The following is a 23,598-nucleotide window of genomic DNA, read 5'->3' as shown; positions in this document are numbered from 1 at the left end:
CTTAATAGTATTTTTCTGCTGTCAAACAGTAAGAGCATTTGATCAAACTCTTAAAATTTATCTGAAGAAATTGTTTCATGCACCTATAATCTGAGGACAAGCCCAAAGTTTACCTTCCAATAGTATCTCTATTCCAAATTCATGCATGTGGGAGTTCATCCTTCCAAAATTTCAAAATCCACCTTGACGATCCTTTACTTTGAAAGCATCTAGGGTTCCTCGAACAATGACATCTCACACCAGGTAAATCCTTAATCCTTCCCTATCTTACTAAGACTATAAAATGTTATTGTAAATTATGGCCAATACCATGTAAATGAGCAGTGATTTCAAATCTTGAAGTTAAGCATATCTTGGCAACTTTACGTAAGGCAGAGTTTGGTTTTTGGGGGTAATAGTGAAGAAATTGATAGATAAGTCACCCTTACTACCACATAACAGAACCATACGTGAGATTTTCACCTCATACGGCTCCTCATTCAGTTTATTGTCCAACCGTATAGGTTTAGCCTTGGAAGCTCCTCCACTTGCAGAAGGAATTCACAACATTTGACCTTGCAAGTTATGTTTGCACATCCTTGTGCTCATGTCATACTCCCAAAGGCCTGAAAACATCTGACGTTCCAGTTTCTTTAGTCTTCCATTAATCCAGTTGTTGTGGAGAACAAAACAGCCCTTCTTCCTGCAGACTGTTTTGATATTTTTCTTTTTCCAAAGTTCTTGGTATGCACCATTAGGGAAGAGATTTCTATCCAGAAAATGAACGGTTAAATCTGTTTCAGGTTCCAAGCATTCATTACTACCCACACGATTAATACCTCCCTCCCCACAAAGGGTATCATAGAAGCTTGGCTGCTCTGATTGTCCTGAAGTTGCTGCATGTTTCACCACCTTCTCCATGGCAGCTATTGTTGATTCATCCGAACGAGCAAAATAAAAACCAGAGTTTAAGCGTCTAGGTAAGTTAATTGGTCCTGCATAAACAAATCAAACCAGAAAGTGAGGAAAATAATTGGATAACTTACTTAGAACAAATACTAGTTTTTAATATTCTTTGTGTACTTCATCAATAGTAGAAAAGAGCATCTAGGATAGAAATGAAAACCTGTTTTCTTGTATTCATCAGATTGTGCTACAAGAACACCAGAACCAAAACTGTAAAGAAAGGGAAGAGGATTCATAAACCAATATACATCAACGTCGCTAAGAAGTACGTTGTAACCCAGCTTTAATATCCTTAAAACCATTCTGGACTTCACTTTTGTCACTCTTTGAAAGCACTCTGTTCCAAAGTGACAGTCATTGAAACTGATATTGGTTGGAGGCAATGGATCTCTGTACACAGGCAAGCCCTAGCATAAACATTGAACTATTGAATGTCCAAAAGTAAAATAAATCTAATAAAAACCATAAGAGAGAAGCCTAAAGAACACAAAGAACAAAGAGGCAAAAGAACCTGCAAGACTGAGAATTCATAGGTATCTGAGTCAAGAGCACAAACTAAATAATTGGGGATCTGTAGGTGGCGCAATCTGCAAACCCAACTCATTAACATGTCCTTGTAACTATAACCTGCAATTGCCAGCACAATTGTCTTATTCTTGTCTGCAATTAGGGGAAGGAGAAGCTCTAAGGAAAATGGAAGCTCTAAAGTTGTCGAAGACGATATCCCATTTGTCACTGAGCAATCATGTGGTTTCTCCAGTGATTGAAAACCATGGTCACAAGTTATAGGTTTCTTCTTCCTCCCAAAATGCAATGGTTGATTCAGTGTGTTTTCAGTCGTGTTGATCAGAATATATTGCCCATTACACTTGACAAGTTTCATTAGATTAGAATGTTTAGCTTGGGGATGAAATGAAGATCCATATAGTGAACCAAGAAGGTAATTTCCAAAATATTCCCAACTTCTTGTCGAGTTTGAATGTTCATTTCTTCCATTGGATGATTGGTCAGGATCTTGGAGATGGAAACTACTGATGGTCCAACTGGCATCAAACACAAACCTGAATTCAGATGCCATAGCTTCATTGATGACCCAATGGTTATGGATCCCTCTTCCATATAAGAAGGGTGGAAGAACTCCACTGTGCAACGGACTGTCCCAGTTGTTCCACGCTAATAGTTCTTTCCCTCCACAGTGACTCCATTGCCAATGTTCATTGAGCAACTCCTGAAACCAAAAGAAAACCAGAATGTAAGGGTGGCTGCTCATTATATATTATCAACTTTTAATGCACTATTGTCTCGATCCAAAAATCTGTTAGAAAAATGCTACTTATGACATGTTTGGGAGTGATTTTGAAATGCTTAAAATCACTTTTGTCATTTTTAAAAGCACTCGAAAAATATTTTTAATCATTCACAATCACTTAATAGCATGAAAAGTGCTATTAAAAATGCATTCAAACGAGTAAAATAAACATTGAATTGATTTTAGGTGGGTGTGTTCCGAAGTGATTTTAAATATGATAAAAGTGATTTAAACTATTTCAAAATCACGGTCGAAGCAAGCATAGCTCAACTGACATGCGAGTGTGTTAGTTACCACCAGGTCTATGGTTAGACCCCTACTGCGAATTGTATCGAGAAAAAAAAAAATTAAATCACTTCCAAACATGTACTTTAGTACCTTCAGCATTCTTGTCAATTGTTGATCCTCCATTGAGAAATAACTGTTGGACTCATTGAAGTAGAATGGTATGTACGAAATGTTTCGCGATGAAGCAACCAGCAGCCAATCACGGTCAAGTTTGTAAGCGTAATTCAAAGTGGAAATAAAATCAGGAAGAAGAATAGTTTCAGGATCAATAAAGGCAAAGATGTCTGATGCAAATGACTGAGATCTCACCATCATTGAATGGAAATATGGGGTTCCAAGAAATCTAGACAAATAAAACAAGTAGAAAAATGAACATAAGCAAACTTCCAAATACATCTGAAATTTTCAGTACCTAGTTACTACTATGTTCAAAATAACAATTTCACTTACGTAAAATCAATGTCGCTATCAATATAAACCCTCGAACTAAAAGAACTTGCAGAAGAAACAATGGAAGGGTCTTGGCTAAACAGAATAACTTTAATTTGAGGGGACAGAGCAAGCCATGAACGAATAGCTAAGCTCTGTCGAACTCCAATATTACCAGTAAAAGCGCGAGGCGCAGAGAAAATTGAAACTGAAGGATTGAATGAATCGCCAAAGGCTCTGGACCGAAGCGTGGGCTTCACGAAACGATCCTTGAAGGAAGGCAAACATTGAGTAGCATATAACGAGAGAGCAATCAATAGCAATCCGGAAAGCCAGATTGAGCAAAGTCCTGCTTCAATTGCCTGTTGAGAAACAGAAACGAAACATCAAGAGAAAAAAAAAAACAAAATTGAACGGAACAAAATGGAATCGGAAAGGCGAAGAACCTTCATGATGAGCTGCTATGTTGGTGTATGAAGGTCAGCCATGGATACAGAGAGGTAAAAGATTTTGCTTATCCATTGCCGGTGAGACTTTAACTGAAAGAATGGAGTGCAAAAGTAACAAACGCACCACACTTCCATTTGCGGCGGCGTCAGCAACGGTGCACGCCACCGCACCGGCCATGTGAAGGTTGTCGTTATCTGAACGCAATAATAGTTTAATGTCCACTGAGAAGGCTTCGTTCTTTCCTATGAATGTGAATTTGATATCGAAATTCAATAGAACCATTTTCAGCATTCTGCGTTTTTCAGTCCCGTAATTAATGAAGCTATGAGCTATTTAACGTAAAAACAGAAAAAGAAGAGAGAGAATCATTCTAACTTCAATCATTTATAAATCTTTTTCTCTCAATTACAACAACGTCCGATTTAAAGTCGTAATAATTCTCCTTCCTTACTAATTTCTCCGATAGATATTTGTTGTTACAGTTACACCTAGTAATCTTACACTAATCTCAACAACTATTTCAGCGAAAGAAAAATGATCATAAAAATTGAAAAAGAAGCTGAAATAATTAACTAAACAAACAAACAAATTTTGGTTAATGATTGGAAGATTGTTGTTCAAATCCTCCACTTTTATTGTACTAAAAAACAAACACCAATTTTACTTATGTTTTTCAGATTTTTACATAAGTAATAGACAAGTCAGTATATTTAATACTTGAATGCTCAATATATACTTCGTAATGTTAAGATGTATCGTTAAGATATCCCTCTTGTTCGAACTCACATTTATGATAGTGTACTCTAAATTTTCTTTTTTTTAAAAAAAATGCAAATTAAAATAAAAAAACCTAAATCACTGAGCTATTCGGTCCACCTTGATTTATCGAGTTAAGGTCGAGTACGCACTAAATAAAATACATGTTAAGTTGATTGTTTGAACAATCTCTAAAATTTGATATATCAGAATAACGAAAGTTAATATTAAAATGAGTTCATTTCTTTTACCTTTATCTATATATATATTAAACAAAAACAACTCAAACCAACAAAGTTCATAATTTAAAACTTTACTAAATGCTAATGCCACTGAAAATTAGACACCAGATTGAGGAGAAGCAGCAGACTATATCCATTGAAGTCCATCCTATGCCCATGGAAAAGTTTCGATTTGGGGTATGTGAATCTAGGATGGGCGACACCCATCGTTTTGAACCAACATAGCCTTCTTATGAACGATGAGCATCGTCCATCGTTTTGCTCTTCTTTGGATAAAGCAACTCAGAAGATGTAAAACACAGGCAGATGGTGGGAGATGTAAAACACATGCAGGTGGTGGGGGCTATTGGGATTTAAGAACTCAAATACATACACAAAAATTTCAAACCTTGAGTTAAATTTCTTTTTCCCATCATACACTTTTGGCAGCCCATTCCTAACTAAGGTCAAACCATTAAAAAAAATCAAAACACCTTCTGAGGTTTTCCCTTCAAATCCACGATCGTCATACACCGAAGGAAACGTACCTATGAGTAACCAATATCTCTATATTAAAGCAGCAGCAGCTCCTAGATCAGTATGTAGTATTGCCAGTTCGAAGTTCAAACAGACTGCATCAATCCTTCACGTGCATGGCCCTCAAGAGTATCACAACCACCTAGTGAAGCCATTGAAACAGACTTTCATTGAATTCGACCTCTTCCAATTCCGATAAAATCTGCAGCTTATGAATCTTGTTCGAGTGGCTCGGATTCAGGTATTGAAATCAAGATTGAGACTCCAAACCAATATAATTAGTTAGGATTCTCTTAGCCATTTGACAATCATCTGCGCCGTCTTGCAGGAGACCTAGATCTTGACCTCCTTGCCCTGAATGATATGTATAGTTAGACATAAAGAAGTGGTAACAAAGAATCTGAAGCATCCATTGGAGCAGCTTACTGTTATGAGGATGAGTGTGCATATGTCCTTTAGATCACATACACAAACTTAATCTATGAGACATTGCGGCATACCTGGTGGTTTCAAGAGAAGAGAAGGGAGAATGCCTGCGCTGAGAGTGCTTGCTATGTGGTGACCGCGATACTTGTCTAGAAATGAAAGCATCCATTATACTGATTTGGTGAGTTAAACATGCAAAAGCTTAGAAGATAGATGCTCAGCCTTGTGCAGTGTGAAACTTAACAAGAAACTATTTGTTAGCATAGACCACAAAAGATAACCTCAATCTTTATGTGAAGAGACGAGCATGAATTGTATAATCCCAAGAAAAGAAACCGAGTACTAATTCACAGAATTCCTTTCAACTCCTGCAGTAAATGATAAACTTGAAAACAGGGCAGCGATGATGCCCATATCTTCCAATTTCCAAGAGATGTATTTGATTAACTGCTTATAGGGCCGTGAACATCTTCACTTTTGATCATAATGACCAAATAACCAAGCATACGGAATTAATATTCGTTTTTGTACTCCAATAGAAAGAACAGAAAATAACAGTCAAACCTCCCTGGAATGTCAAAGATGCAAAAGTGAATTTGAGATTTAGGATTACAATACCTTCTCTTAGACCTGATTGGAGATGGGGATTTGTCACGTTTTCTTGAACTCACCTTCCTGCCGAAAGGAACAACGAATGAAATTCCATATAACCTTTTCAAAAGGGGAAAGGAATAGAAACATCTATAAGAAATACCTTTTAGAAACATCTGAGTCATCACTTGAATTATGATCAACTACCTTGTCTTTATTTCGGTCTCTACTGCTCTTGTGCCTACTTGAGTCATTTGAAATTTTCTGTCTCATTCTGCCTTCCTCATCCTTTGCATGGTCCCTTTTTCTGTCAGTGCCATCTTTAGTGCTAGACCTGAGAAGCTTGTCTTCTCTCCTTTCCTCCTTTGAGTTGTGATGCGTAGACCTGTGTCTAGAGTCAAAATCCTTACCTTTCTCGCCAGACTTAACACCTCGGTCCTTCAATTTTTCCTTTTGGGTATTCTGATCTTCTATCTCTTCCTTCCTCAGGTGCCTATGATCTTGCTTCCGACGAATCTCATCTGCTTTTTCATTTGTTCTAGTTTTTACCTCCCCTTCATCCTTAACACCGTCTTTCAATGAAGAACCCCTCATACTCTCCTGCTTACCACTTTTATGAGGTTTTATTTTAGTTTCCCCATCTGGAGAATCTTTAGATCCTTTTTTACCACTCACATTCTTCCCATGCTGGTCAGATACCATGCCTAAAATATCCTTTGTCCCAGAGGCAGTTCCATCACCAAGTTTTTTTTCATTATCTTTACCTTTGTAGCTTGGATTCAATGAATGTTCTTGACCCATTTCTTTATCCACCCAATTACCATTCAACTTATTTGAGCATGTGCTTTTACTCGTTTCATTAACTGAGATGGTTGAACCATCATTGGTTTCACTTATTGCATGATTTCCACCGTGCTCTATAACATTTCCTTGAGTGCTAGCATTCCTAACTGCATCCTGCATCTCTCTTAAATTTCTTTTGGGACTTGATGGCTCCATATTGACCTTTATATTGGAACCTTGCACATTTAAACTCTGACTTTCACCATCTCTATCATCATTTTTTTCATCATCAGAGGCATAATTTCCAAGCCCAAGTACATCTCCAGGTGAGCTGGAATTTGACTTTTCACTAGTATCATCATTATCAGGTTCCTGAATTTTGACTGGAATCAAAATCTTGGCAGAAGCTTTGGGTGTTGAGACTGGCAAGGTAGATGAAGAGACATTCTGATTTGGCTTGGCTGAATGGAAAAAGGAGGGAAGAAAAAAAAAAAGCAACGTGAGAGAGATAGAGGAGAAAAGCAGAAATTCGAAGGCACTCTTCTTTTTTTTTTTTTTTTTTTGGGGGGGGGGGGGGTGGGGGAGGAGGTAGCACCTTCTACAGCAAGATCGTTTTCATCCAGAACTTTCGTAGCAATCTCATCAAACAGTTCGTCAGTAACCTGTGTAGAAATCATACAAACATGCATACGTATAAACATATTACGTCCGAGAAATTTTTTATAGCAATTTCTTAAGTCAACTAAGCTGCAGAATAAGTTTCAATGCAGACATATATACTCACACACATTTGGTAAGAGCAATTAATTAAACGAAGGTACGGCAGACACAGAATCCTCTCATCAAATAGTAATATGAAACAAATCACAACTGAAGCAAAAGAGATGCCCAAAGTTCTAAATTTCCCGTGCTTAAACCAACAATCCCCCCCCCCCCCCCCCCCCCCCCCCCCCAAAAAAAAAAAAAAAAAAAAAAACAAAACAAAACAAAAAAAAAAAAACCAACTTAGCTATGGGATGATAACCAAATGAAAAAATCAACGTACATCAACTCCAGAAAGTAATCTTAGCTTCCTTGCAAATCCACAAAATAGAAGCATGACTTCAAAATCCATACAACAAAGAGAGCATCTAGATAGAGATGGACACATACTCCGATCCCCATGGCAAATGTCATAACCCAAAACCAAATTCCAAAGAAATAATTGGTCGGCAGAAGGGAGTTTAATATCACAAAGTCCCTTCTACAACCAGACTCTGTGATTACATGAAATGGTAATATGTGGGGAAAAGAAATTTGATAATGGTTATTGATTTTTCGAAAACATGTAGGTCAGATTTAGCAACAAAACCTTCAAAAGAACTTCAGTCAGCACACGCTTAATTTCTTGATTTATTGCTGCCGTTCTTGCTCCTTCCACAAAATCCTGCATAGCACAAAAGAAGAACTCCACAATCAAAAGAGAATACAGAGGAAGTCTCATCTGGATAAAATAAAGTGCTCATTCTAAGCCACAAAATAGTGCATCGTGGAGCTAATATTGTTCCAAAAACAAAATATTATATAGAACCTCATCATCTTCTTCTTCAGTTGACCTAGATGAATCGATACTTTTACTATCAGTTTGATCACCCTTCGCAAAAGACTTGTCAACGCCTTGATCCTCCATGAGTTCAGCATCCTCCTTAGGATGGTCGACAGAACTTGTGATCACTGCTTTCTTGATTTCCTCTCTAAGCCAATTTGGCACGGAAGCCTAAATTTACAGGATCAGTTAACGAGCAGTTTATCATATTTCCAATATCAGGTCATGTGGCTGTTTACCTTTTTTGGACGTTCAGACATATTGGACATGCCATATGCATCACCAGATAAGACTGTGGGAGGAAGTGCAGCCCCAGGAAATGGAGAAGCAGCAGGAGGAACTGCAGGGGTCATGCCAGAACCAGCAAACCTTCCAAATGGGGGCGGTGTGTGCCCAGGAACAGAAGAAGGAACAGCTACTGAAGGATCAAGCTGCATATTTATAACAATTTTCAGGAATTTATCTTGATGACTTAAAACAAATATATATATATATATATATAACAAACCAAGACCTGTGTTCCTGAAGCCAAAGTAGGAGGAATTGGTGGATAAACCATGCCAGGAGCAATAGAAGACCATGAATTTAAGGAAGGCATAGGGACACCAGAATCAAATCCTCTAGTGGATCCACCTGAATCATTGCGAGCAAAGCCAGCGTGCGCTCTTAGACCATGGTCATGACTGAACCTAGGAGCAAAATCTAAAGGCTGATCTGCAAGATTCGTTACAGGACCAACTGGCCCTGGCTCATTGCCATATGGATAGGGCGGAGGATTAGGTGGTTGGAAATGCTGCGGTCCATCATGAACTGATGAATTTTGCAGAGGTAGTGATTTGAAAGACTGTACATTTTGATCTATAGTATCTTCTTTCCCTGCCATTAGGTATTTGAGATAAAATTAAACAATTGAGAGGAAACAACAGTAGCACCAAGCAATAAAGAGAGGTAAGTCAAAATGAATAGTAGGACTCCTAGGATTTAAAACGTGGGAACAAATCTCTGCTTCAAATAAGCTTTTGCCCAGGAGATTCAAAAGTTCGTGTAAGGGTACAATTGGCAACTTAACTCTCAACATGATTATGATTCTGAAAAAGTTAATCACATTCTTGATGGTAGCAAAAAGCTGAATATAAAACACAATTTTCACCTAAGATTATTTGTCAAACACTTATCAGAGAACCCTAATGATAAGCCTCAGTACTTCATTCAAAGACCAGTTGTTCTAAGTCTTAGAATCTAGACTGGACACTGATTAAACTAGAATAAAGTATCGACAAAGATGATCGTTCTACCATTTTTTTCCTTTTTGTGAGCGCATGCAGAGTGAGGAATGGGGGATGGGGCAGGGAGGGTTATTTCATCCTATTTTCCCAAGTAGGATCTTATTAGCCTGTAGAGAATAGAGATTATAACTTCCATTACTTAGAAAAAGATAGATTAAACTATAAGAAAGGCCGCCTTGGAGTAATTAGCAGAACATAACAACAGCAATCCAGCTCCCTATAAGCGCTAAAGCGCCCATTGCCCAGAGAGCTCCCCACCCAACCTTATGCAGAAAATTATATTGACAAGCCAGTATGCAATTATTATTATAACACCAACGATAATAACATAAGAACAACAACAATACAATGATAAAAGTAATACAATTCATAGTGATAGATGCCCACAGAGAATCAATGATAGCAAACAATTACTATTAAAAGCACCCAAAAGAATCTCCATTCTGCAAGAATAGTCACCCATCAAAGAGTTTTTTCTTTTCCCTAAAAGGAAAGAGAGTTGTTGGGGGGCAGAGCACAATATTAATGATACTGATACAAAAAAGATTTCTGTTTCATTACTAAATGGGTTTGAAAGCAGGATTCTTCAGGAATAACTACACTCATACACAAGTGAATCATTACCTGTAACAGAATAATTACTAGAAGGTACCTCCTGCTGATGAACCGATGGACTTGAAGATAACTTTCCTTGACGATGTAAAGCAGCGCTCATGTTGCCTCCATAACTAACATCACCAACAGCGTATGTTGGACGCCCATCTGAAGGATAAGAAGATTGTTCCCTGCTAACAGTAACAGGTGTGGAGTCCAAGTGATGAGTTGCTGGTGGCCGGGCAACAGATGTGGCTGAAGCTGGAAACTGGTCATAGATTGTAGGTGGAAGAGGTTGATGAGACATATCTGGATGATTTGAATTAATTGGCTGTGAATACTGATCATGATAATAGTTCTGTTCTTCAAGTCTTCCTGTAGGTGCAAACTGAGATTGCTGACTCTCCATTGCAGTCTTCGCATCTGCCCATGCCCTAGCTCTGGCGGCCCAATCTTCTTCATTGCTTTGGGCTGTTATTAAAATTTTTAAAAGAAAGTGCACAGAAGCCAGTAAACTGAAGGAACACTACGATTTCAAAGGAACAAAATGAAATCCTAAAATTTGGAGCATAATAATAATAATAAATTCATAAAAGAATGAGACTCAACAACACAATAACACAACTATAATATGAAAGTGGAGAAACTGTTTCTCGTAATGATGCAGATAGTATAAATTACGAGCCTTGACTATCTTTCATGCTATACAGATAAATCAAGATCATAAAATATAAGCTATTCTTTTTATAAGCATTTGAAGAACATCCAGAATAGCATCTATACTTCGTTAGGTGGCAGGTAAATTCTTGCAAACTGAAGCTACTCCAGGTAGAATCTGACAGGAGAAATTAATAAAGATATCAAGTAACAAACCTCGATATTCCCAGCCTTGGTGCGGAGCCCAATTCGGATTGTTCCATTCCTACAATAATCAATAGATTGTAAAGAAATGACTTACATGGTCAAATATAACCTACAGAAAGTACATTGATGCGGCTCAAACAATCACTCATTTCCTCCACCAACTTACGCCATTACATTCTCACAAGTCAAGAAAACAGTCAGGGAAGTCAGAAATTTCAGAGTTAGCAATCATTTAATTAACGAAATTCGCCAGAATCACCTGCGAATAAGGCTGCGGAACCTGAGAATGAGGAGGAAGGTGCTGATACATAGGAGGGCGAGGAGGCGGGAAGGGGTTGTGGTGCATAGGTTGCGAAGCATAAGGATGAGGAGGTGGAGGATAAGCACCAGGAGGAGGAGGAGGAGGCGGAGCATGGTCGGAGTGAGGCGGCGGCGGTCCCCACTGCGACGGAGGCGGAGGAGGAGTCGGGGATGCAGAGTATTGAAATTGGTTGGGGAACCATGGACCCTGGGGAGGAACTGGAGGCCTCAAGGGTGGTTGGTGGTGGTAGGGCTGTCTCTTATACACATCTAGATGTGTATAAGAGACAGGTGTAGATAATTGAGGGGTTGTTCTTGGAATAGGGAGAAGGGCTGAGGGTTGAAGCTCGGAGTTACAACATCATTACTACGCCCAGCGAGGAAAGGGGAATTTTCTGAGGAAAGGGAAGGGACAGCCCGAGAAGTCCAGTGTGAATTGCATCGAGTTGTCACCGTTACGTCGCCGTTAGAATTGGGATTCCCTGCCGTCGGTGGTGGGGGCTAAAAGGACAACAACGACTTCGATTTTCTTTCTTCTACAAACTGGGCCTAACCTTCTAAAGCCCACATTAATATTTACGAGCGTTTTTCTTTGTATGTATGTTTCAATAATACAGTGCATATCAGTTGAGATTCATTTGACTTAAATCTATAGCTTTGAACATATACTTTTTGTTCTTTGTTTTTTTTTTTTTTTAATTTTTTAGGGATTAGTCAGGCCTGTGTTGAGTTCTAAAATATTGAGTTAATATATATGTGGAGTTAAAAAAGTATATGTTTGATGTGTATACTTTTTATGTTTGAAGTTAGAAAATTATGTTTAAAATGCAGAGTTGAATTATTAATTAAAGGTATTTTATCTGATTTTTTGTAATATAAAAAAGTATGATTTTCTAATGGTTATTTTTGTTTGTTTAACTTTTCAATTGCAAGTATGTTTTCTCATTTTTTTTCAATACTCAATTGAGATGTCAACTTAAAACTTTTACGTATATTTTACAATTTTTTACATATAACCATTGTACTTGAGGTAGACACTATTGTTTCATACAAACAATAAAATTAGTACAATATACTTTCACATTAATGGGATGTATGAATGTAATATGTACAAAAAAATAGGTCAAAAAAGGTTTAAGACTTTTTATGGCATCTTATGTCAAATTGTAGGTTAGGGGTGATCGTCGAAGCATTTTGTTCACAGTGAGTCGACTACTATCGCCGATGGTGGTTTGTTGCGGAGTTGGCATCGGAGATAGTTGCCATAGTTGGGTCATCAAAGGTGGTCGTTGGAGCATATCATCATCCACGATGATTACCGCCAAAGTTGGTCATTAAGAGAGGCTAGCAAGTGGAGTTATTGGAAATATTGGAGGGATGAAGAGAGAAAAGGGAAAATATAGAATTTTTAGATAAATGTGTAAACTTTAATAATGAATATTTAAGATGTTGGTGAAATTGAGTTATTTAACACCGACTTATGAAGTTGACGGGCTAAACATTAAGTTTAACTCAACTCAACCCAATTCAAATCAACCCCCTAAAGTTTTAGGAAATCTTAGCAATCCAAGAGGAAAAAAATTATAGTAAAAATGTGGTGATCTTTTGTCATATTTGGTAAAGGTTCAAACCGCTAAACCTTTTGAACAAAAACATATGTATTAACTGATTAAATCAATTTCAAAGGAAAAAAACTAGTTATGTAAATTAGAACTCTAAAGATTTAGACGATAATATATGTATTGACCAATTAAGTTCGTAACCTGGCAACTCATCAAGTTTGTTAAAGATTAAACTATCCAAAAAGTTATAATGCTTTAGACATTCACCATTCTCAAATCGAAATAATTGTTTGGAAAGAATCAATCAACCCAATAGGCAAAACAACCCACAACCTATCTCTCAAAAGTTTCTATCCTGTCAACAATATATGTGGGGAGGGAAGCGCGTGGTTAAAGAAAAACTAGCCATTATATGACCACCTAGAATTATATTTTTAATAGTTAACAAAAAACCTAAATAGAATTTAAGTAAGAATTTATAGCATCAATCAATTGGACAGCAATAATTACGAAAACACTGTACAAAAAAACGATACACGCATACAAATATTGAGATTCTGTCTTAAAACATTGAATATTTCATACAAATCGAGTGTATCATGGGCTTTTGAATTGCTATAATTGCTATTGTGATAGGTATACTACGCTTCTTTCCCTTTTACAAATCTAGTGTCTAAGAATGTTGAGTGGGTCAGCGGTTGAAAATATGCTTCACCCATGCACACTGAATATAGCTAAATTGGAAATTAATGGGCAGTCTCATGCAACTGCATCAGCCTGTTTTCTAGTCAATCTTGCATACAAACCATCCTTTAGTAGAAGCTCCTTGTGAGTGCCCATCTGTGATATAATAATAATCAATAAGACAATTTTGTCCACAGCTTAAAGATTTCAATATGTTGGAGCAACAGGCGTATTCAGATAAAAGAGAAATATTGGGCCATAATGAGTTAAGCTAAATTCCAAAAACAAAAACAAAATTTTAAATATATATGTATATATATATGTACGTACGTATACAATTTTCACAATATAACTTTGAATTTTGTAGGTGGAAGTAGTGTTTATAAGTTTAACGTTCAAAAATCGCCTACAAAATAAGCATGCTAAAATGTTCAAAAAGTTGGATGAATATTATAAAAAAAATTAAACAAAATAGAGAGCAGAACAACCTCAACTACGTGACCCCCATCCATAACCACTATCCGGTCAGCCGCTTGAATAGTTGAAAGTCTGTTAAAGTAATGAAAATTCGAACTTTCAGTTGAAGTATTGATAAAATTAAATTTACCTTAACCTATCAACTTAAACTTTTAGGTTAATCTGTCATTTAACGCTCTCAGCCTGCAAGAAACATGTGCAATAGAGGGGTAGAGGGCTTACCTGTGCGCAATAATTAAGACAGTTCTTTTCATCTTCGAGTCGTTTCTCACAGCACGAACAACACCCTGAATAATGTTAAAAGCAACATGTAAGCAATCCCTCATGTTTCTCTTTTCCCATATGCACGTCTCTAAAAGTTATAAGAGAAGGCAGAAAAATTGCAAGAACATTCTCGAAAGGTGAAGAAAGGTGATAAACTCCACAATAGCTATCAGGTGACAGCTGCAGTGAATTGAGCAAGCAACAGAAGGAAGAAAGGCACATGTAGGCAGAGGAAAGAAAAAAAGAATAACCAACAAACTAAAGGGAAATAATACAATGAATAGCATATCTTCAAACAGAGTAGAGATCTTTTTTTCCCGAAGCAACAGAAATATAGAATCCTGTTAAATATTCTCTACCCATTATCGTCTTTATTTTACAAGTACGGTTGCACAATCCTTCCCTTTTTTGTGTGCTTGTAAGTTGTAACACAATTGTTTGAACTCCGTGAGTATATGGTAATATAGCCAAGCTGTAACCTATATATAAAGCTTTTCAACCTCAATTTGATTATTTAAGGTTCCATCTGATAACGATTTTGTTTTAATTTTCTGTTTTTGAAATTTATGTTTGTTTCCTCCCTATTTTTCAATTATGGATTTCACATTTGTTGAATTGAATTCTTAGTCGAATTCTAGAAACAAAAACAAGTTTTTGAAAATTAAAACATTAGTAGAAAGTAGATAACATAACATAGAAGTATGTAGAGCTTATAAGCTTAATTTTCAAAACTCTAAAACAAAAAACCAAATAGTTCTCAAATGAAGCCCAAGTCTTCTTAGCCTATTTCTTTCCTCTCACACATATCACGTTCTTTATCTCTGTTCCCTTTTTCCCACTTCTCTGGGAGAGGGCATCAAGAGCTTTGTGTAAGTAGTTACCTTCACATTGTGTTCACTCTCTGCGTCCAGTGCGCTAGTGGCCTCATCAAGAATCAAAAGAGTTGGATCCCTAAGAATAGCTCGTGCAATGGCTATCCTCTGCTTTTGTCCCCCACTAAGTAAATCATCATCAACAAGCGTTTTATAACCATTGGGCAGCGATAGGATAAAGTCATGAGCATAAGCTTGCTTGGCTGCCCATTCAACATCCTCTTGTCCTACGTCTCTGCTACATCCATACTTAATGTTTGAACTGACATCCATGCGGAAAAGTTTAGGTTCCTGTCCAAAACTATCACGTCAAAGGAGAAATATTAAACAACACTGAACTTCAGACTAATTGGGAAGTAATTAACGTACCTGCCCTACATATCCGATTTTTTCTCTCCACCATACAATGTCCAACTCTTTAAGAGGGTAACCGTCAATTAAAATCTGCAAATACGAAAAACTACACAAAAATGAGAAAAGTCATAAGGGCATGGGCATGCAAAAGATATTTATGCATAAGTTTTGTGGATTCCAATCTAATAATATGACAAATAATGAGAGGGAAGCAGGAGGATCATGGAACCCTTTGCCAATCCTCTTTTGAACAACTAATAGCAATTACTCTTGTGGGTGATATAACTCTTAGCTATTGGAAAAGAACTTTTTTTTTTCTTTGATACGTTAACTAAAATCTTTTATTCTAAACCAACACAAATTGCAGCAAGAAAAAACAAATTATAGTTGCATTTATATCACTACAAGGGGGTGTAAAAGCTAAACACATTACCTGCCCATTTGTTGGCTCATAAAGTCGGAGTAAAAGATTTACCAAAGTGCTTTTGCCACTGCCACTAAGACCAACCTTAAAAAAGGAGGTAATAAATAGCATCAACTTATTAGTCAACAGAGAACCCATTATCAGTCGGTAAAAGAGAGGGAAAATACTTACTATTGCTACGACTTCATTTGGATGCACTGAGAGGCTTACATGTTGCAGTACAGAGACCTATTGAAGTGTTTGTATCAACAATCGTCTTGAGAGTAGGCAAGAAAAGCATCCAAAGTTCGAATGATGATGATGATAAAATTAATAATGTGATACAGCCAGCTTCAGCAAAATAAATTAATAAGAAATCATCATGATATGTGGAAGCTAATCATCTGAATTTTACCTAGCAGAAAGTTTTAAGCATGCAGATCGATGTTGGAATGCAGAGTAACTCACAATAAGTCTGTTGCGGAAAGGAGAGAAGAAAGTAAAGTAGCTGATATAAATTATAATGCTGCTTATAGGCCAACTTAATCAAGTAATATCTTCCAGTATAGGCTACACCTATATTGGCATGCTCCTCCTACTGCTAGAAATGTCATCTTGGAAACTGGAAGACATAGTCAAGTCCAGGTATAATATATATTAAGGTAATATTGAACCTTATAGGTTTAAGCATTATAACACAAGTCACAAGAAACACTTCTAAGGATCAAACACTCTTAACAAAAGAATCTTCATGAGCAACTAGATGACACTATGAATTATTGTTGATATTACCCTTAAATTAGTAAATTACTGATGAAGACAAGCTATATTTGATCTCAGCCAAAAGGCTGAGAAATGTACATATTGCTTATTCTTTCACAAGAGGAATAAAAGTGAGACCAGATTTTTCAGTCAATATAAGGTGTATCATGATACATAAGAAATAAGAAATATAATACCAAGCTATTATATTTTTAAGAATCCGGAAAATGAGCAAAAACATTGTATTCTGTTGTAGAGCGCTGTAGATTACAACAAAAAATCAGTGTGTTGAAAGAAATGGTTGATAGATGTTACAACTAAAAAGAAATTTACCATTGGCCTTGAAGGATAACTGAAAGATACATTAAAAAACTCAATGCGTCCTGACAGTTTCTGCAACTTTGTTCCTGTCAGTGTCAATAATACAAATTCCACATAAGATTTCAAGTAACCAAGTTCTTTATGCTTTCTTTATAAATGAATAGCTCAAAAAACCTTCAGTGATTTACGCCATGAAGATAATTAGTTCAAGTTAATAAATGACTCCTCACTTTGGAGTGCTTTATATGTTGAAATCATAGAAGGAAAAGAAAAAGAAGCAGGGAAAAGGAAAAAACCCAAAGCAAGGGCATAAGCAGCATTGCCATAGCCATAAAATAATATTTTGTAAAACTAATTTTAAAAATCTGAAGAAGCAACTGCATCATGAAATATTTTGCACAAACAAATGGAAGTAATTTGAGGCAGAACAATATTTTGAACATTGGTGTGAAAGAATATTTATGGTGCCTCGGTCAATCAAAAGTTGCTCGAGGGGTTTTCCATCTTGAACTAACTTAAGTCCAAAACTAAGACTTCAAAACAGAAAAAGATCTAGTCAAAACACATTTGTAGTGCCTGTCCTATACTGATCAAATGGTCTCATCGTGAAACTTTTCCCACATCTAGTCAACTAAACTCATATGTGCCTAGGTGTATATATGTATTAGCCTCGCATCTAAGTTCGAAAAGTTATAACAACATTATGATTTCGCATGCTTTAGAGGTTTTTGCATGTGCCAGACCCATCTGATGCACATTTCAGGGGAGAAAACAGTCATGAAACAGATTAACTTCATCAAATGAATATTGATGACCTTAACATCTCCATCACAGTTCAGTAAGTAGCTTGCCTTGTGATACAAATTGGTCGCTAGGCAAGAGATCCATCAACTGAAAAACCTTTTCACTTGCCCCAACAGATTGCATCAAGGAGGATAAATTGTCCCCCACCCACCATGTTGAATAAATTAACCATTCGCTATACAATATAAACTTTGTAAGTTGTTCAGCTGTTATACGACCAGATAGAATAAATGTTCCTCCTAATAGCACAGCAATGACCTAGAAACAGAAAATATGCAATGTAAAAAAACAAGCAAACAAATAATAATAATAATGTGTGTGTGTGAGTGGGTGGGGGTGGGGGATGTTGGGGCAGGTTTACACCATCTCCTATTGAGTATTAATAAGCAAAAACATTATATCTAGATTTCAAGTTCACTATAAGTGCTATTAATAGTCCAAACATGTTTTTTTTTCTCTTTTCTCACTTTGTATTAATTTTAAGAAAAATTGGATGCACAGAAAGGTATAGTTTGGGAATACATAGATCCTTCAACCATTGCGTTGGGTTTTGAAAAATGCAATATTATATATATATATAGGATAATTATTTTAAATGGTAAAACTGCTAAACATATTTTCAAGTATAGCAAAATGTCACTGTCTATCAATGGTAGAACGTGATAGACATCTAATAGTGGCCGATAGACCACGATAAACATCTATCAAATACAGGTAGATGTCTATCATAGTCTATCACCGATAGACAGTGACATTTTGCTATATTTATAAATAAGTTGGTTCATTTTCTTTTATTTGAAAATAGCCCATGCCATAGCATTGGTATTAAGAATCCCACGTTGGAAACTTAGGGAGACCTTACAATCACTATAAGATACATGTGTTACTTCTCTCATTAACAATTGGTTTTGAGATGACTTCCATATTTATCTAATATGGTATCAAAACTCATAAAGCCCAATTGAGTATTCAAAATAAAAATAATAATAAAAAAATCTGACTCAAGAATGGTGAACCTGAGACACCATCTTGAGAGGGCGATGGGGAGATCTCACAATTTTTATTAAGATATATGGGTTAAATCTTTCATTGTCAATTGGTTTTGAGATGGAACCCATATTAATCTGATAATGGGAGCTCATTACTTAGTGGCTGTAATTCTTGTTAGTATGCTGTCTTGTCATTTTAACACCATGTTTCTATGTTCATTCTAATGGGGCTATTTTATAATAAAAGATTCTGATAAGAACAGAATCAAAATGTTAACCATATTGAAATAAGAAAGAAACTGCAAAATGAGAAAGAAATCCAAGAGCCTTCCCTTACTCTCCAAGTTCCGTGTATATACCTTTGGTATATTTACCAAATCCTTCCCTACCTCCCAAATCTCCTAACCTCCTTACCCTAACAAACTCGAGGGGAACATTTCACCCAAATTATTTGAGGCTAGATTGTGCAGTTCCTATGCCTTGACAATTACACAAGACAGCCTTATTAGCATCAGATTTCACACAAACCACTCGAAAATTGCAAAAGCCACATGAGTCAGAACTGCCTTGCAGAAATTCATCAAGCCCAAGTCATATAGAGAACCATCAACCAGACATGTTCCCATTCCTACCACCAGTGGCTATCGAACCATCACTAATAACCAGCCACCATTCAGCGCAATTCATACCTTTTCATACATTTGTATGGGTTTGGACATTTTTAACCCGGCCCTTCCAACTTGGGTTTTTCAACATTTGGTTTTACATATCTCCCTCCAACCAGCTTCAATTTGACACCATCAACTCAAGGAAACATCCCCGCACTTCACCTCCAATGCTTGCTCCGCTACCAAAACACTCTTCATTGCCACCAACGAATGACACATTTCCAATTTATAGTTTATACCAACCCCCAAATCTGTGCTCGAGAACAAGTGCTCTAATACCCATTTTATGGGAACCAAGTTGATATTTATACTACAATGGGGGGGGGGGGGGCAACAAACTGGAAAATTGTAAGCTCCTTCCAATCTCCAAATTCCAAGTTATCTGGAATCTTTATCCAATACTTATAACATACTTCTGACTGAAACATATACATAACTATATATACAAATTATTACGTAGTCCAATGTTTATTAGAAAAGAAATTGAACATGAACGAATTGTAATGTAGCTAACTGAAAAGACATAAAAAAGTTGGAAATTAAAGGAAAAAGAAAAGGGAATATTCATTTTGCAATTGTACAAAGAAAAACAACACAAGAGCAGAACCTGAGTTGTGTGGTAAAGAAAATTGAAGCTAAAATTCCAAAGGCCATATCCTGCACTCTGTCTTAAGCTCACATCAGCTAATCTTTCCAACCACATCTCATACCTAGGCATTAAGAAATAGGCATTTATCAGTTTGAAAAACTAAACACTATTTGATTTATTATGATTAATACATATTTAAAAAGAACCTATATTTACTGAAACGTTGATAAATCAAAATAAGATGGGACTTGTAACACTAGTCTACCTTCCAAGTTCCTCCTTCTCGGTCCCATAAACACGAACTGTTCTGATCAAAGACAATGTTTCTTGTGCAACCTATGTGAAAATTAGAATCTCTTTCAAAATTCGAAACAAAACATCACCAAATATGTAAAAGAAAAATCTACCGTACATCATTGGAAGAAGCAGTGACATCTTGGACAATCTTTGCTGCCTTCTTCTGATATCTATGATGACGGACATGGATCGTAATGTTACTTATAACAAATTGCTAACAAAATCACTCCAACATAAGCATAACCGAATGAAGACAAGAAGGTTAACAAACATGAATGTCAATCTATAACATCTCCGATACAAAAAGTGTCTATTGCAGTAAAATGGTACTTTTTTGGTTATTTCACCAGTCTGCCTATTACTCTGATTAATTGATAGGGTTCTCTATGCTAAAAAAAGGATGTAGAATAAGATCATGAAACAAGCCAGACTCCAGATTGAATGATATTGCCTGACAATATTCTAACTTTGAGTAAACTTAATTTACTTAGAAAAATGAAAAATAAAAAAAGTAAACTTAATTTACATAGCTAAAACATTGTGGTATGCTTAAAATTCAGAACAAAAGGGATGTTTTGACGGGGAAGGACAAATGATTAGGGTGTCTGGACATCATTCTTACCGGCCATACACTAGCATAATTGCTCCTAAAGTGGAGCATATGATCAGTGTGCATAAACCAAGAGGCTTTGACAAAAGAAGCAAATAGATCAAAGCACCACCCCCCTAGGAAAAAGAGAAAAGTATCAGATTAAGAATCGATCATCTTGCAATGCATCAGTTATCGTTACACAAAAGAAAACCTGAAGAATGTTGCGTAATATCAAATTAAGATCATTTCCAATGACTCTCGATACTTGCTGGCAATCAGCACCAAGCCTACTTGTGAGATCACCAACAGTTTCATTGTCAAAAAATGATATGTCCTACAAGAAAAAGTAACACCAAATAAATTACATTGAGAGAGAGAGAGAGAGAGAGAGAATTGAAGCAACTTGATGAATTCCACCAGTTGGAAAAGAAAGTTATAGGAGTTGGCTTCTCAATTATTCAGAACCTGTAGAAGAAGAGCAGAATAAAGTGTTTCTCTTGTTCTTTTGACCTGCAGTTTATGAGAGACATCCAGTCATTGTGAAAGTCACACCATATATATTCAACAAGAGGTATAGAAAAATAATAAATTTTTACCCGCCTGGCATCTGAACGTTCGCTTTGGGTCTAAAGCAAATAATAAGTAATTCACATATCATGAGGTCTGTTTTATAGCATGTCATCCTATGGAAGAATCCTTAGAAGGTATAACAGGATATCTTGATAATGTATAAAATGAAAGTGGAACCATCATCCTTTTTTTTCTTTTATTGGAAACAACCACTTTCATCGAGAAAAAAAATGAAAGAATACCATGGTATACAAAAACACAAGCCCACAAAAAGAAGTCCAAACTAAAGAAAGAGGCTTCAACTATAAAAGATAGTGTTTATCAATAGCTACAAAAGGCCTTCGAAATCGAAGCCCAAAAGGAAGCATGGAATCTAAAGAGGGACTATACATCAAAAGGGTCCCCCTCCACACCTTCAAACGTTCTATTGTTATGCTCACCCCAAAAATTTGACAAAATAGCACACACCCCAAAACTCTCATCCATTAAGAAATGTTCTATGCTGTAGAGACACTGACAGGTTTAAACATAGTTCTTTGCCTGGAAAATTATGAGATGAAACTCACCAGGATCATGTTGGCAACTCCAAAACAGTAACCTCGAACACCACTGAAATTCAAAAGGATAAAGAATTAGGTCAATGCATGAGCATTTCTGTTGCAGTATTCCCTAAAAATTGTCACCTTGCAACAAATGGGGAAAAAATTGAAGCTTAAAATAAAATTTTTAATTTGCCAATGACCAACAATGAGAATAAATTACACATTAGGGAAGTTTAGTTCCAAAATTATTAGCATAGAGTTAGCTTTAAAGCTAGAGAAGGGATCTTTGGCCATACAAGATTTTGACCTGCATATTCCTGAAGTGACACACAATAACATCAAGAGTTGCACATTCCTGCGAAATACTGAAATTTTGCCACTCTCAGCAGAAAATATCGTTGCTGTTAAGAAGTGCGGTATGGATATCTCTGAAAGCTGAAAGATAAATTTTCAAGAGTCAGAAAACATTACAAAAGCAACTAGAGACTAAATCACGTCGATTCCCTAAAATTCCATTACAGTACCTTTCATTCCACCTACATAACTATAAGCGTTTAAACATTTCAACCACAAAGTAATTTATCATCAGTTTAAACCATTTCAAAACTCATGATCAGATGCTAAAACTCGGACTCTCAACTAATGCCACGAAACACAACATACAAAGTTCAACTGGAGAGAGAGAGAGAGAGGAAGGGAGAGAGATAGAGAGAGAGGGAGGGAGATACCGCCGCAATAACCAAAACAGAAAATGCGGAGTAGATGATCCAACGGTCTCTAGCAACGAGGTCCCACATCCTTCCAAGAGCCCGCGTCACAGTCACTGGCTGAACCGAAATTCTGACTTCAGCTTCATCGGATAAGCTCCACCAGCTTCCACCAGGCAAAATCGAACGTAGATGGCCAAGCAATGCCCGAAGCTTATCTACAATATCAAACTCAGCTTCGCCATGGCCTTCTTCTCGCTCTTCCGAAGAACTCGGGACCGAGATTCCATATCCATTAATGGCCGACTTCGGAGGAGGTAAGAGGAATCTACAATTGATTGAGAAATGATCCCACCGCAGAACCTTATTGTTGGTGAAAGGAAATCCTCGAGAGCGAATTTTATCTACATGTAGCTGGCGAGAAAGCAAAAGATTGGGACGAGGAACTTGTGTATTGCAAATGAACGAAGACATGAATGGAAAATCAATGGCTCTGGATTCAATCAATTAGGAGCTCAGAATTGTTATCTGAAGATTCATGAAGGACAAGAAGAAGAAGAAAAAAGCCGCTGCCCTGTTACAGCAGAAAGACCAAAAAGCTCACTCCTCGCCGAGCCAGTAGAATTTTGCTCGAGCAAAGAAATTTTATGACATTTAAAAAGGGAAAAAGAAACGATATTCATAATCCGAGACGACGTGTCGTCTACAATCATCAATCTTTCTCCATCTTGTGTTGTTGCGATAGTCGGGACTTCCGCGTGGCGCCAAATTCCGTCA

General features: G+C 36.7%; 2 protein-coding genes across 2 annotated transcripts; both read right to left on the bottom strand.

Annotated features, from left to right (window-relative positions):
* Positions 1-130: 130 nt before the first annotated feature.
* LOC120081123 lies at positions 131-11,614 on the bottom strand. The gene is made up of 17 exons (XM_039035796.1): positions 11,324-11,614; positions 11,074-11,122; positions 10,231-10,671; positions 8,835-9,196; positions 8,560-8,751; positions 8,306-8,491; positions 8,087-8,161; positions 7,331-7,397; positions 6,116-7,196; positions 5,980-6,036; positions 5,400-5,510; positions 3,545-3,713; positions 2,993-3,333; positions 2,633-2,885; positions 1,457-2,173; positions 1,106-1,352; positions 131-974 (listed from the first exon to the last, which is right to left on the bottom strand). Exons 1-17 carry the CDS (start codon positions 11,408-11,410, stop codon positions 541-543), a joined length of 4,869 nt encoding a protein of 1,622 aa, XP_038891724.1. The 5' UTR covers positions 11,411-11,614; the 3' UTR covers positions 131-540.
* A 1,818-nt stretch (positions 11,615-13,432) lies between these two features.
* On the bottom strand, positions 13,433-23,476 carry LOC120082053 (ABC transporter B family member 26, chloroplastic). Its single transcript, XM_039037272.1, has 18 exons — positions 22,843-23,476; positions 22,422-22,549; positions 22,139-22,181; positions 21,468-21,512; positions 21,214-21,336; positions 21,033-21,136; positions 20,526-20,580; positions 20,379-20,449; positions 20,132-20,234; positions 17,915-18,125; positions 17,076-17,149; positions 16,173-16,229; positions 16,011-16,085; positions 15,593-15,667; positions 15,233-15,514; positions 14,310-14,374; positions 14,099-14,159; positions 13,433-13,766 (listed from the first exon to the last, which is right to left on the bottom strand). The coding sequence occupies exons 1-18, from the start codon at positions 23,293-23,295 to the stop codon at positions 13,686-13,688; spliced, it is 2,106 nt and encodes a 701-aa protein (XP_038893200.1). The 5' UTR covers positions 23,296-23,476; the 3' UTR covers positions 13,433-13,685.
* Between the last annotated feature and the right edge of the window lie 122 nt (positions 23,477-23,598).

This window comes from Benincasa hispida, chromosome 7 (genome assembly GCF_009727055.1).
Source record: "Benincasa hispida cultivar B227 chromosome 7, ASM972705v1, whole genome shotgun sequence".
NCBI lineage: Eukaryota > Viridiplantae > Streptophyta > Magnoliopsida > Cucurbitales > Cucurbitaceae > Benincasa > Benincasa hispida.
This window is presented reverse-complemented; position numbering and strand designations above follow the sequence as displayed.

Coding starts and splice junctions, on each gene's coding strand:
- LOC120082053 (XM_039037272.1), bottom strand. CDS start 23,295: ATGTCTTCGTTCATTTGCAATACACAAGTTCCTCGTCCCAATCTTTTG. Junction 20,450..20,525: donor TCACTGCTTCTTCCAATGAT/GTACGGTAGATT, acceptor ATTTTCACATAG/GTTGCACAAGAAACATTGTC. Junction 14,375..15,232: donor AGAGTGAACACAATGTGAAG/GTAACTACTTAC, acceptor AACATTATTCAG/GGTGTTGTTCGTGCTGTGAG.
- LOC120081123 (XM_039035796.1), bottom strand. CDS start 11,410: ATGCACCACAACCCCTTCCCGCCTCCTCGCCCTCCTATGTATCAGCAC. Junction 2,886..2,992: donor GATAGCGACATTGATTTTAC/GTAAGTGAAATT, acceptor TTATTTGTCTAG/ATTTCTTGGAACCCCATATT. Junction 1,353..1,456: donor ATGAATTCTCAGTCTTGCAG/GTTCTTTTGCCT, acceptor TGTTTATGCTAG/GGCTTGCCTGTGTACAGAGA.